The 11,959-nt window shown below is 38.5% G+C and overlaps 2 protein-coding genes across 2 annotated transcripts; one reads left to right on the top strand and one right to left on the bottom strand.

Moving 5' to 3' along the window:
* Window positions 1-653: 653 nt before the first annotated feature.
* On the bottom strand, window positions 654-5,948 carry LOC115821274 (chymotrypsin-like elastase family member 2A). The gene is made up of 8 exons (XM_030785062.1): window positions 5,912-5,948; window positions 3,459-3,547; window positions 3,223-3,320; window positions 2,844-2,969; window positions 2,485-2,621; window positions 1,743-1,888; window positions 966-1,118; window positions 654-733 (listed from the first exon to the last, which is right to left on the bottom strand). The coding sequence occupies exons 1-8, from the start codon at window positions 5,946-5,948 to the stop codon at window positions 716-718; spliced, it is 804 nt and encodes a 267-aa protein (XP_030640922.1). The 3' UTR covers window positions 654-715.
* Window positions 5,949-8,357: 2,409 nt separating this feature from the next.
* On the top strand, window positions 8,358-10,786 carry ela2l (elastase 2 like). The gene is made up of 8 exons (XM_030785063.1): window positions 8,358-8,394; window positions 8,769-8,857; window positions 8,981-9,078; window positions 9,276-9,401; window positions 9,561-9,697; window positions 9,955-10,100; window positions 10,327-10,479; window positions 10,701-10,786. The coding sequence occupies exons 1-8, from the start codon at window positions 8,358-8,360 to the stop codon at window positions 10,716-10,718; spliced, it is 804 nt and encodes a 267-aa protein (XP_030640923.1). The 3' UTR covers window positions 10,719-10,786.
* The last annotated feature ends 1,173 nt before the right edge of the window (window positions 10,787-11,959 follow it).

The raw sequence follows: 11,959 nt of genomic DNA, 5'->3' as shown, positions 1-11,959 counted from the left end.
AATTGACACTTTCCCTAAAAGACACTGTTCCGGAAACGACTAAGTTGTGTATAAGTGCCATGGTAACACAGAAGGAGGGAAACTCCGCCCTATCAGCTATGTCTTCCACTGACAGATTTTCAGTGGCTTTGTCTACGACGCTGACATGTTTCACCTGCTGGTTATAAAATAGTTACACATGTAGTTACACAGTCATTTCAACTAATCTTAATTTCGAAACAAATGGCAGGCTTCCTGCATTTAGAATTTTATATGTAGTTTTAAATATTGTAAACGAATAATTTCACGACTTTTAGGCCCCCCTGTTATTGTTGATCCCTTTTATGTTCAGTGCAGCATTTTCATGATAGAATCCCCGATGATACAACTAACTGTATGTATTCAAAGCACAAAAAGTCTATTTATTATTTTTATATTTCTTTATTTGTCTGTTTTATTTTTCAAATTTGTATTTTCTTGGTTTTGGCACAAATATAATCATTGATCTATTTCCAGTTTTGCATATATGACCATGAGAAAGACACACACACACACACACACACACACACACACACACACACACACACACACACACACACACACACATTCATATTTAAGCCCTGTCATTTTTATTCTGGAAGTTAGAGGACATAACTACACAAAGACTTTTGAGTGTTTGCACATTTTTATTAGGTCAAACACAAATTATCTTGACAAATTAGTCACACGTCACACTTCAGTTGCTGACCATCACCTGCGGAAAGAACAAATGAAACCAATTTAATATTTGACCCACAGTGAATTGAATCGAGGAGGAGTGTACAAATGTAGATAGATGAAAATGAATGAATATGTATACACATTTACTAGTATTTCTCATCACATGTGCACATGTATGAATGAAGATCTGTGTCTGTTTCTGTGAGGACGTGTATGAAACAGGAACAGTGAGCCGGGGGGGTGCACAGCTGTCTTTGTTCACTCACGTTGTTGATCCAGCTGATGTAGTCGCTGACCCTGGTGAAAACGGAGGGCTTCTTGGGGTAGTTGCAGCCCATGCTAGAGCCAAAACTCACAATTCCAGCCACGTCCCAGGAACCATCACTGCTCTGGCAGTTCAGGGGGCCTCCAGAGTCACCCTGTAGAAAACAATAAAACCGTTCACATTTAGAGCATAACATTTCATATAAATCCCTCAAGATCTTATTCTAAGTTCTAATTATTTGTTCTCCATTCTAAGTACTGATTAAAGATCTAACCAAGGCAGGCCAAGCTTATGTGTGGTTGATAGGTGATTTGTTATTTTTAACAGGGGAGATGGCCCAATGGGAGCACCCCCCTGCTCCCACACCACCAACCAACACACACACCTATGTACACCTCTCAAAGGACATTGGACCTTAACCATAACTGTGAGATTTCTAATTCTACAATTCCATTTTATCCAGTTATCTTCTCTATGTCCCTACTGAAATTGGCTTTTTATAACTGTGTATTAAAGTAATGAGTCAATACACCCTTAAATGGCAGGTTAACAAGGGGGATGCATTTTGGTCAGTTTGCTAATAAGGGGGAAGGCATCCCTCTAATCCCTCTTCAAATCGTCTACTGTGTGTAGGTAAACGTCTGAGATGCAGTGTGTGCCCACACATTCACATTATCACTCTGCTGGTGAAAGGGTGCTGGCCTAGGGAAAAGTATACACAGAAAAGCAGCACCATGCGTTAGAGAGAGAGTGAAAAATGTAAAGATAGTGGACTTACATTGCAGCTGGATACAACACCATCACCTCCAGCACACACCATACTTGTTGTCACATAGCTACCCCACCAGTCGGACCTGCTGCAGGTAGCATAATCAACCACAGGGAGCATGACCTGCTGCAGATTGTCAGCAATGGGACCATTGGCTAAAGAAAATAAGAGAGAGAGAGTAAGTGAGTTGCCATTTTAGTATAGTTTTTAAGAGGCGACAAATATATGTGCAAACAATTGCCATTGTACTGTTGTATGTAATGATTTTTTTTAAAAATCAGAACTCTCCATTGTATGACAGAGTATTGGGCCACATTGAGAATAAAAAATTCTGAGATTTCGAGAATAAAGTCATCATTTAATGAGAATAAAGTTGCAATTGAGAAAAAAGTCGTTATTTAACAAAATAAAGTCATTTAACAAGAAAAAAACCCATAATTTTTAGGAAAATATATTACCACCAAACAACAAAACAGACGAGAGGACAGTCAGTGGCAGCCTGAGCCTTCTTCTGGCAAGTAATGTTTCAAGATTCAAGATTCAAGAACTTTACTGTCATTGTGCAAGCACAACATCATGCTGTGCCAGACACATCAAAGTCCTGATACTTTATTCTTGTTAAATAACGACTTTATTCACGAAATCTCAGATTTTTTTCCTCAATGTGGCCCTAATAACACTGTCATTCGACTTAGATGCAAAAGGACTGAATGTTCTGGAAGTTTAAATGAACGAACTATAGATCACTTACTCCACAGACGTCCCCAGCCAGTGACATAGCAAGGGAAGTTGTTGGGCAGAATGGAGCCAGATGGAGGCAGACAGGCAGGGCTGATGGAGTCAGACAAAGTGACAGGGGTCTGCAGCTTGATCAAGGCAATGTCATTGCTGCAAAACACATGCGCGTGCGGGCACGCACGCACACACACACACACACACACACACACACACACGCACGCACACACACGGGGGAATAAAGTCAAGCACACTGAGACAAATGAATGACCTAAACCCATCAAAATGAGATCATAATTCATAATGATTTCAGGCAGCTCTGTCTTGAGATGCAGCATAAGACGCGGCATAAAAGATAGACAATAACAAACCAACCGGATTCTGTAGGAGTCCCAGTTCTCGTGCACAATGATCTTGGCAGGGGCGATGGCGATGGAGCCGGCCTCATTGGCTGTGTCCAGACTGTGCTTGCCCAGGTAGACTCTGTAGGTGCGACTGCTGCTTGGGCCACAAGGCAAATCGCAAGTGATAGTGAATCTTTTCAATAGTCATCAACTTGTCTCAAGGATCATTATTTCATAAAAATTCTAATGTCTGTCTGAAAAGTTAATAACAGACAATAATCTTTAACATATACCATACATAATTAAATATCTACTTAAACCGCCATAGCTTGAAAGTGCTGAGAACCATGGATACATCCTATATAATATGGAAAGTGATACAATCTTTGAGATGACGTATTGTTGTATACCCGATGCAGTGAGCAGCGGTAAGAACCCACTCGCTGGAGATCAGAGTTCCACCACAGGTGTGGTAGTAGCTGGAACCACTACGGTATTGGAGAGATACCTGCAGTGGACAGGGAGTAATGGAGAACAATGTAGCTTCAATATCATTGCAGTCATAGCAGTGTGGGAACAGTGACAAATGACTGGAATGAAGGGGACTGTAAGCATTCTGTTCGGTGGGGTGATGGACAGCATTTACCTGCCAGGGCCAACTGTGTGCTCTGGCATCCTCTCCTCCAACCACCCTGGTCAGCACAGGTTTAAAGGTGGGCAGCCCACATCCGTAGGCTGAGAAAAAACAAAGAGATGTGCACGCGTGCGCACACACACACAGACATGCACACACACACACACACACACACAACCACATGTTTATACATGTCCCATCACACAACAATCAAGCAATGCATTTACATGTGTTTTATATATAAAAAAGCAGCTATTCATTGCTTTAATGACTAATTTTTTTAAAAAAACATTTACACAACAGTTTTACACCAAGAGAGATCACAAATTATGAAAATATTATATTGTATTAATATAGTAATATTACCTATAACAAATAATGAAAATATTATATTAGAATGGCTTATGGATGGTTAAACAAAAATAGGGTGTAATAGGGCCTGTATAGAATGATAATTAATGCTACAGAAAACGCCCGGGAGTTTCGTACCACCAGCAACAAGCAAGGCTAGGATCACGAGCTTCATGATGACTGTCGTGTGTCAATGCTAAACCCTGTTATACCTTATATACCCTGTACAAATGCTGAATCACAGTTTTAAACCAACTACCTCTATCAGTCTGTATCTCTTAACCTTGCAGATAATATCCAAATATAAACCTGGTATTTGTACAACAGAATAAACCCTCCATGTGAATTGCACAGCTGATAGTGGTGCATTTTTATGCCTGGTTCACCACTTCTCCATAATTTTTTTGTACACATCAAAATAATATATTCATGAATTCACACATAGGTTCACCACATTTTTTGTTAGATATGTTTTAAAAGAAATATAAAAATTAATATTGATCTTTCAAAGTTGTTTGAAAGATAAAGAATGGAAACTTTCACATAAGTCAAAAATACGTTTCCCCCCTTGTCTTTGCTCAGTTTGGAATGGTATTGTCTAGATTGTCAGTTTAGAATGGTATTGTCTAGTTTGTCAGTTTGGAATGGTATCGTCTAGTTTGTCAGTTTGGAATGGTATTGTCTAGTTTGTTAGTTTGGAATGGTATTGTCTAGTTTGTCAGTTTGGAATGGTATCATCTAGTTTGTCAGTTTGGAATGGTATTGTCCAGTTTACCTGGGGGGATGAGGACCAACATGCGCTCCTTTCACATTGTTAAGTTAGCCGTTCAATTCTTTTGCATTCCGAGCTATGTAGCTTTACCAGCTGACATAATACATTTGAAGGGGAACACTACTGACACTTTGACACATACTTCAAACAAAGGAAAGACACTTTGACATGTCACTCATCCAAAAATGTCATTGTCCGCTGTGTTGTCCACAGAAACCACAGGTCAGAGATTCAGCATGCATGCATGCTAGAGGTGCATTGGGATGTCATTATCTGTATCTGTATCTGTTCAACCAACAAAATGAGCTGTTTCTGTATTTGTATTTGGATAGTAGACCAGAAGTGGGCGTGGTTTATGCTGGAAGTCGCGTTAAAATGGGCGAACATTGTATTTTCTGACCTAATAGGCTATTCATTGGCAGGGCAATTTTTGTGCCTTCCAAGCATCAAATTGATTTAATATTGGCATATAATTAATTATGATATATATTTCCACATCCTCATACTGTACTTTTCATCTCTCTCTCTCTTTTTTTATATTTTTAACTAAACTAAGTCTTATGAATTGTCTGAAGCCCATGTTGCAAACAGAATAGGCATTTTTATCTTGTGGCCATCCACAACGACATGAATTGATTTGAAGAAACATAATGGCTGACGCACAGACATGCAATCATGTTCTTCCCCAAATAATAATAAGCAACTTCTGGTAAAAGAAATATGTGCTTCCATCGCATTGTTTGTGCTTTCCCGAATAAAGTATTCAGATTCGGGTACATGCCTAATGCATGCTCCCCCTCCCCACCCCCACCCCTGACAAAACAGTCTGAGAATATTAATTATATCAGTGACATATTAATGATTAACTTCTTCAATTAAGATTAAGACAAGTGAAAGATTTGAATTACATCATAAACGGTCACACAAGTCTTAATTCAAAATAAAGTTTTATCCAGACCTAAACCTAATGTCTGGTGTAGAAACCAGCCCTAAATCTTTAGATTTAGATTTACTATTTTTTACAGTGTCCAGACTGCATGTTTTACAATGCACATCTTGCATGTAAATGAAAAGTATATACACTAATTGTGACAACATACAGTTCTGTCTTTGATAGCTTTCAAATGCGCTTGAGGAAAAACAAATAATGTTTTGCCCCTTTATTTCTGGACCATATACTTTAAAATAGTTTGTTATATTTACGTTTTGTTTACAACGTGTGAAAATCTTAGAGTAATGAGATCTTAAGAGTAAAGCTTCACAAAAAGGGGGTATGGAAAGCAGTTTCAGTTAGTGTTACAGAATATAAATAGCTTGTTTGTTAGATCACACTGTTTCGTACCACCAGCAACAAGCAAGGCTAGGATCATGAGCTTCATGATGACTGTCGTGTGTCAATGCTAAACCCCGTTATACATTATATACCCTGTACAAATGCTGAATCACAGTTTTAAACCAGTTACCTCTATCAGTCTGTATCTCTTAACCTTGCAGATAAAATCCAAATATAAACCTAGTATTTGTACAACAAAATGAAACCTCCATGTGAATTGCACAGCTGATGGTGGTGCATTTTTATACCTGGTTAACCGCTTCTCCATAATTTTTTTTGTACACATCAAAGTAATAAATTTATAAATTCACACATGAGTTCACTACATTTTTCATAATAAATGTTTTAAAACAAATATGAAAATTAATATTCTGCTCATCACAAATTGTTTGAAAGATAAAAAGAAAAGAGACTATGAAAACTTGAGGAAAAACTGAGGAAATGAGATTCAGCATGCATGCACACCCCCCCCCCCCCCTCAAATCTGAGAATATCAATGATTACATCAATGACATATCAATGATTAACTTCTTCAATTAAGATTAAGAAAAGTGAAACATTTGAACTACATCCTAAATGGAGACACAAGTCTTAATTCAAAAAGCAGTTTACAGTTTTTTACAACTGCTTAAGATTGATTTTGAAAACATGTTGTCAAAACACTACACACAATTCACACAACCACACACACAAGTACCAGAACATCTCAGATCTTTTGTAAAATGAAACACTTCATTCAAAACTATACAATAATTAACAAAAACCCAATTTTGCCACCGTACGGCGCACACATGGTTCATATGATCCGATACTGTTTGAACCAGTTATACATTGCTGTGCTCAATCTAAAACACTTTTAACATTTCTACTTTTCTAGTGATATATTCTAAGTTTGATTTTTTCAAAGATATTGTTAGAGTAAAGTACATAAATATATTGACCAAACACATCACACGAGACCAGTACTGCACACTGTTGAAAATATTTATTTCTCTCCACATTGAAAATCAGTAAATATAGCCATGCATTGTCAAAGGTTGCATTTTGCACTGCAAATCATAATGGAGCATATTCCAAATAGAATATAGTACATACCGTAAACACAGCAAAAACATTTGTGGAGACAAAAAAGAAAGCATGGATTAAAAACAAAAAACCCTACTGTGAGTATCATCTCTTGGCCTAGCTGGATCTAGCCATAGCACTTCGTCCACATCACAGGCTATGTCCTCTCTCGTCTCTCTCAATGTCAACCCATGGTTTTACAACATCGTCAACCAATGTCGCTCGAATCTCATCTGATACATTTGGTCCTCGTCTTCTTTGTCCACGTCCTCCTACAGGTCTTCCTCTTCCTCTTCCTCTCCCTGCCCCTCTTCCTCTGCGGGCTCCCCCTCTCATCCTCACTCTCCCTCTTCCTCTTCCTGTAATGTTGCCTTCCATATTTGTTGAAGACAGGTAAACTCACCTGTTGCCTTTTTTTTTATAGTGCTTACGCCTGTCTGGTGAGTTTACAATTAAGCACCTAAGTGTCCATACACCTCATGGCCATGTTTGATCAACTGGCTCATTGGTGTGGTAATTTGAAAGGCAGTGCCTTGAAATGGCAAAGAAGTGACATCATGTTAGATTTCTGTGTCTAATGTAGAGAAGTCTGTTCAAAAAGTGTGACGCTGACAATGTGCTCATAGTTGTGCAGATCTGGGCTGAGGTTTTGCTCCTGGAGTGTCAGGTTTCACTAACCATGCGTTATTTTTAATTTTACTGTGTAAGCAATCGTAAAAAAACTGTAATTCAGACCTAAACTTAATGTCTTGCGTAGAAACCGGCCCTAAATTTTTAGATTTAGATTTACTATTTTTTACAGTGTCCAGACTGCAGGTTTACAATGCACATCTTGCATGTAAATGAAAAGTATAAACACTAATTGTGACAACATACAATTCTGCCTTTGATCACTTTCAAATGCACTTGAGGAAAAACAGATAATATTTTGCCCCTTTATTTCTGGACCATGTAATTTAAAATAGTTTGTTATATTTACGTTTTGTTTACAATGTATGAAAATACAGAGGTCCTAGAGTAAAGTTTCACAAAAAAGGGGGTATGGGAAACAGTTTACAATTAAATTGTTACAGAATATAAACAGCTTGTTTGTTAGGGCACACATCAGGATGGAAAAAAATCTCAATGGACTAAATGTGAGAAAAACCCAGAACTTGGCATGTGGCAGCTTGGCATGGTTTGTCTGACCCTATTTATTAGTTAATCTTACACTGCAGATCAAAGTGAAATTGGGTTGGGAGAACAACCCATTCACAACACTGTGTTTATTTGTTCAAGGAAAAGTTGTCAGTGGTGCACTTCTCAGGGTATGATTAATGTTTATTAAGAGGGGCTTTTTGGATGCGTATATAATACTGAGGACAGCTTAGCAGGGATCAGTGAAGCAAACATGAGGTTCGTGGTGATTGCTCTTCTGATTGCTGGAGGTAAGTCTGAAAACATCTCATTAGCTTGAACAGAACTTAAGTTCTCCACTTTAGTACAGCTTTTGAAGTGATACTGCTGGCCCCCAGTGTCACATTATGGTAATTAATAGTGTAACTTGTAACTCAGCCAGTGATCGGTTAAGGCTTTCTGAATGCAGTACCCACCGAATACTTTATTGATGTTTTTAATTATACTAATTTTACATTTGCAACTATGTGTGGAAATCTGATCCTGCTTATACATAGTAAACTTATACATTACACTAAAGTAGTTAATTGTTTATTGATAGCCGACAAGAGGAACATTAAATTTGGTAACATCTCATTGTATGCTATTCATTATTAGTCTGATCTACTTCTCTGGTATTTCTTAGCTTACGGGTGTGGGGTACCCACCTTCCCCCCATTTGTGTCAAGAGTGGTTGGAGGAGTAGATGTCCGTGCCCACAGCTGGCCGTGGCAGGTGAAGATTGGGCCATATCATTTGCAAACATAGTAGAATCTCCTCAATGTACTGTAGATGGTACTACCTGCAACCAAAAGCCTTTTGGTACTGACCTGACCCCATCTCTTTTCATTTCATCAGATCTCTCTCCAGTACACTAGCAGCGGTAACTGGTACCACACTTGTGGTGGTACTCTGATCTCCAAAGACTGGGTCCTCACTGCAGCTCACTGCATTAGGTGGGTTCTCAAACAAGCAAACAAACTAAAACAAACTAAAACAAACCAAACAAAAAAACCCTGATGATTAAAACAAGGAAAAAGGCAAGAAGCCTCATGATGTTGTGCTAAGACTAGCAAAGTGACGCAAAATCTGAGGAATGATTGTTCTTTAAGGGTTTTACAACGTGTTTCTTCTGTCTCTTATCTTACTGTAGCACTAGCCGTACTTACAGAGTGTACTTGGGCAAAAACAGCTTGCAGCAGGCAAATGAAGCAGGTTCTGTGGCCATCCCTGCTGCAAAGATCATTGTCCATGAGAAATGGAATTCCTACTTCATTCGGTACAAACATGAAACAGACAACTCTCTCATTGAGAAAAAAAAATCCGCTAAACATGACATTTCACACTTTCCATTCAAAATTTGTTAACATTACATTTGTTTTTACAAAGGAATGAGATGAGTAACTCTGTTATTTTTTTTTTCTTCATGTAACCAAAGCAATGACATTGCCCTGATCAAGCTGCAGTCTTCAGTGACCTTCAGTGACACTATCCAGCCTGCCTGTCTCCCTGCAGCTGGTTATGTCCTGCCCAACAATGCACCTTGCTACGTCACTGGCTGGGGCCGTATTTACAGTGAGTCCATAAACTTTGTTACGCTTTTTAAAAAGGCTGACTCAGCTGAACTAGACTATTAGACTAGGCAAAAGCTTTTCTGTCAAAACATAGACTTAAAAACATACAGATTTTTGAACAACATCCATTGTCCCAGTGATATGTCCCAAGAATTCATAAAAAGCCAGCAACCCCAACTCACTAAATAATCATCTCTCACAACACTTACAGATACTCTCACTCGGTAACCTATACTAAAGTACCCTTTCATCCAACAGCCGGAGGCCCTCTTGCTGACATCTTGCAGCAGGCTCTGCTCCCTGTTGTGGACTATGCCACCTGTAGCCAGTATGACTGGTGGGGCAGCCAGGTGACAACCAGCATGGTCTGTGCTGGAGGTGATGGTGTTGTCTCTGGTTGCAATGTAAGTGGCATGTGGTAGCAGACACACCCTTCATGTTCTTGGACAGCTTTTTTTTTATTTTTTTAAGTCTGTGAAAAAATTCAGAAGAATAATGTTAGTGTCCTGTTGGTGGCTCCATCCACAGGGCACTCCCAAAAGACGAAACCTGGACAAAATCTTGCAACAGACATTTGAGAAGAGTAACTGGCTCTTTTGACTGTTTTCTTTCTATGTCTGTGTGAAACAGGGTGACTCTGGTGGTCCTCTGAACTGTCAGAGTTCCAGCGGAGCATGGGAGGTCCACGGAATTGTGAGCTTTGGCTCTGGCCTCAGCTGCAATTACCCTAAGAAGCCCACTGTCTTCACTCAAGTCAGCTCCTACATGGACTGGATCAGCACCGTAAGTACACTGCATATATGTGATATTGTAGACCTCTATACAGTACCAGATCAGGAACAGTCAATTTAGTTCCTCTCAATAGAGGATGATGAATACTTTTCTGTTTAGGATTCAATCTCTTCCTAGTCTAGTGCAATATGGACACAGGATGGGCAGCAATTTTGAAGGAATACAGTAAATTTAAATGTAATCACCTTCTGTCTTTATTTTCTTTTTGACAGCAAATGGCCAGCAATTAATCAAGGAAACAAGATGGGAGCAAGTGGTGCTATGAGAAAGTTATGTATGGGTTTAAAAATAAAATCATTACCCATCTCATTTCTGTTTTCTCTGTTTTCTGGGGGTTTTTTTGTCTGTATTTTCTTAATGGGTTTATTTACATAAAAAACAATGCAACATACTGTCACAGTGACTCTGGTCAGGTCTGGAGAGAACACAGATCTGTTGATTATGCTATTTTCCCTGTACGCTCATATGCCTTCTCTGCAAACATTACTGACAACAAACATAAGATATTCCAATAAAAATATCTCAAAGTGCATGGATATACAATGTTAACACATATAGATTTTTCAAGACTCAAATAGCAGATTATACTAATTTCCTTTTGAATCCTTTGGAAATCCTTTGGAAATTGGCATGGACTGCTATTTGAGTCTTGGACAATCTGTATATGTTAACACTGTCAGTCTGATGTGTCCCCATATCTGCAGATCAGGGACATATGCTAATTAAAATCTGAAAAGCATGTCTGTTGATGCACTTGTGAGGGGATAACTCTGTTTACCTTTGTCTGGTCTTTTTTTAATGTTCTAAAAGATGTGTATTATTCTGATTTTTTAAAATAAAAACTCAAAATATTTGAACATATGACTTTTGAAGAGGATACAGGAAAATTCAATGTGAAACAAATGTCAGGTTGTTAGTCTGTCTGTTTTCCTTTGCACATTTGCAGATGAAATAAGACACTGCAGTATTCAGCTAGTACAATAATACATATCTTTTAGAATGCAGTAACAACAAAGCCATTTATGAATTAAAGTATAGATCTGTGAATGATGAGTTCTGCTCCAAAACTGCAAAATTCTGCGGGCTCACCCTTAAGATGAGAAACACTCTACACTAAGATGGGGAAAACCATGTGAAGCAGCAGGTGGCCTGTTCAGACTCTGTTTACTAGTAAATCTCACACTGCAGAGGAGAGGGAACTGAATAGAAGAGTCCTGCTGTTATTGTTGGTTGGACACGTTCAGGTCTCTGAATCCTTCTCTTAAAAGTCTGGTTTGGAAAAGCTGTTTAACTGTACAAGTTTGATGTCAGTCAAATGCAACATGCAAGTAAATACAGAATGAAAAACATTTCTGCACAACAACTGTATTTAAAAATTACAATGTTTTTATTTTTTATTTCCACTTTTATTATTTATCTATTCATGTATTTTTCTGTTAGAGTCCAACAACATAGCTATTGTTGATAGCTT

The sequence above is a fragment of the Chanos chanos genome, chromosome 9, assembly GCF_902362185.1.
Source record: "Chanos chanos chromosome 9, fChaCha1.1, whole genome shotgun sequence".
NCBI lineage: Eukaryota > Metazoa > Chordata > Actinopteri > Gonorynchiformes > Chanidae > Chanos > Chanos chanos.
Note: the sequence above shows the minus strand (reverse complement) of the source record. Positions and strands in the feature narration are given on the sequence as shown.

Bases quoted from the DNA above. Each gene is read 5' to 3' on its own strand.
- LOC115821274 (XM_030785062.1), bottom strand. From the start codon at position 5,948: ATGAAGCTCATGATCCTAGCCTTGCTTGTTGCTGGTG. The intron at 2,622-2,843 runs GTTGGTTTGTTA...TGTGTTTTGCAG, and splicing joins TGGGACTCCTACAGAATCCG to CAATGACATTGCCTTGATCA. The intron at 1,889-2,484 runs GTAAGTGATCTA...TATTTTCTTTAG, and splicing joins TGGCTGGGGACGTCTGTGGA to CCAATGGTCCCATTGCTGAC.
- ela2l (XM_030785063.1), top strand. From the start codon at position 8,358: ATGAGGTTCGTGGTGATTGCTCTTCTGATTGCTGGAG. The intron at 9,402-9,560 runs GTACAAACATGA...ATGTAACCAAAG, and splicing joins TGGAATTCCTACTTCATTCG to CAATGACATTGCCCTGATCA. The intron at 9,698-9,954 runs GTGAGTCCATAA...TTCATCCAACAG, and splicing joins TGGCTGGGGCCGTATTTACA to CCGGAGGCCCTCTTGCTGAC.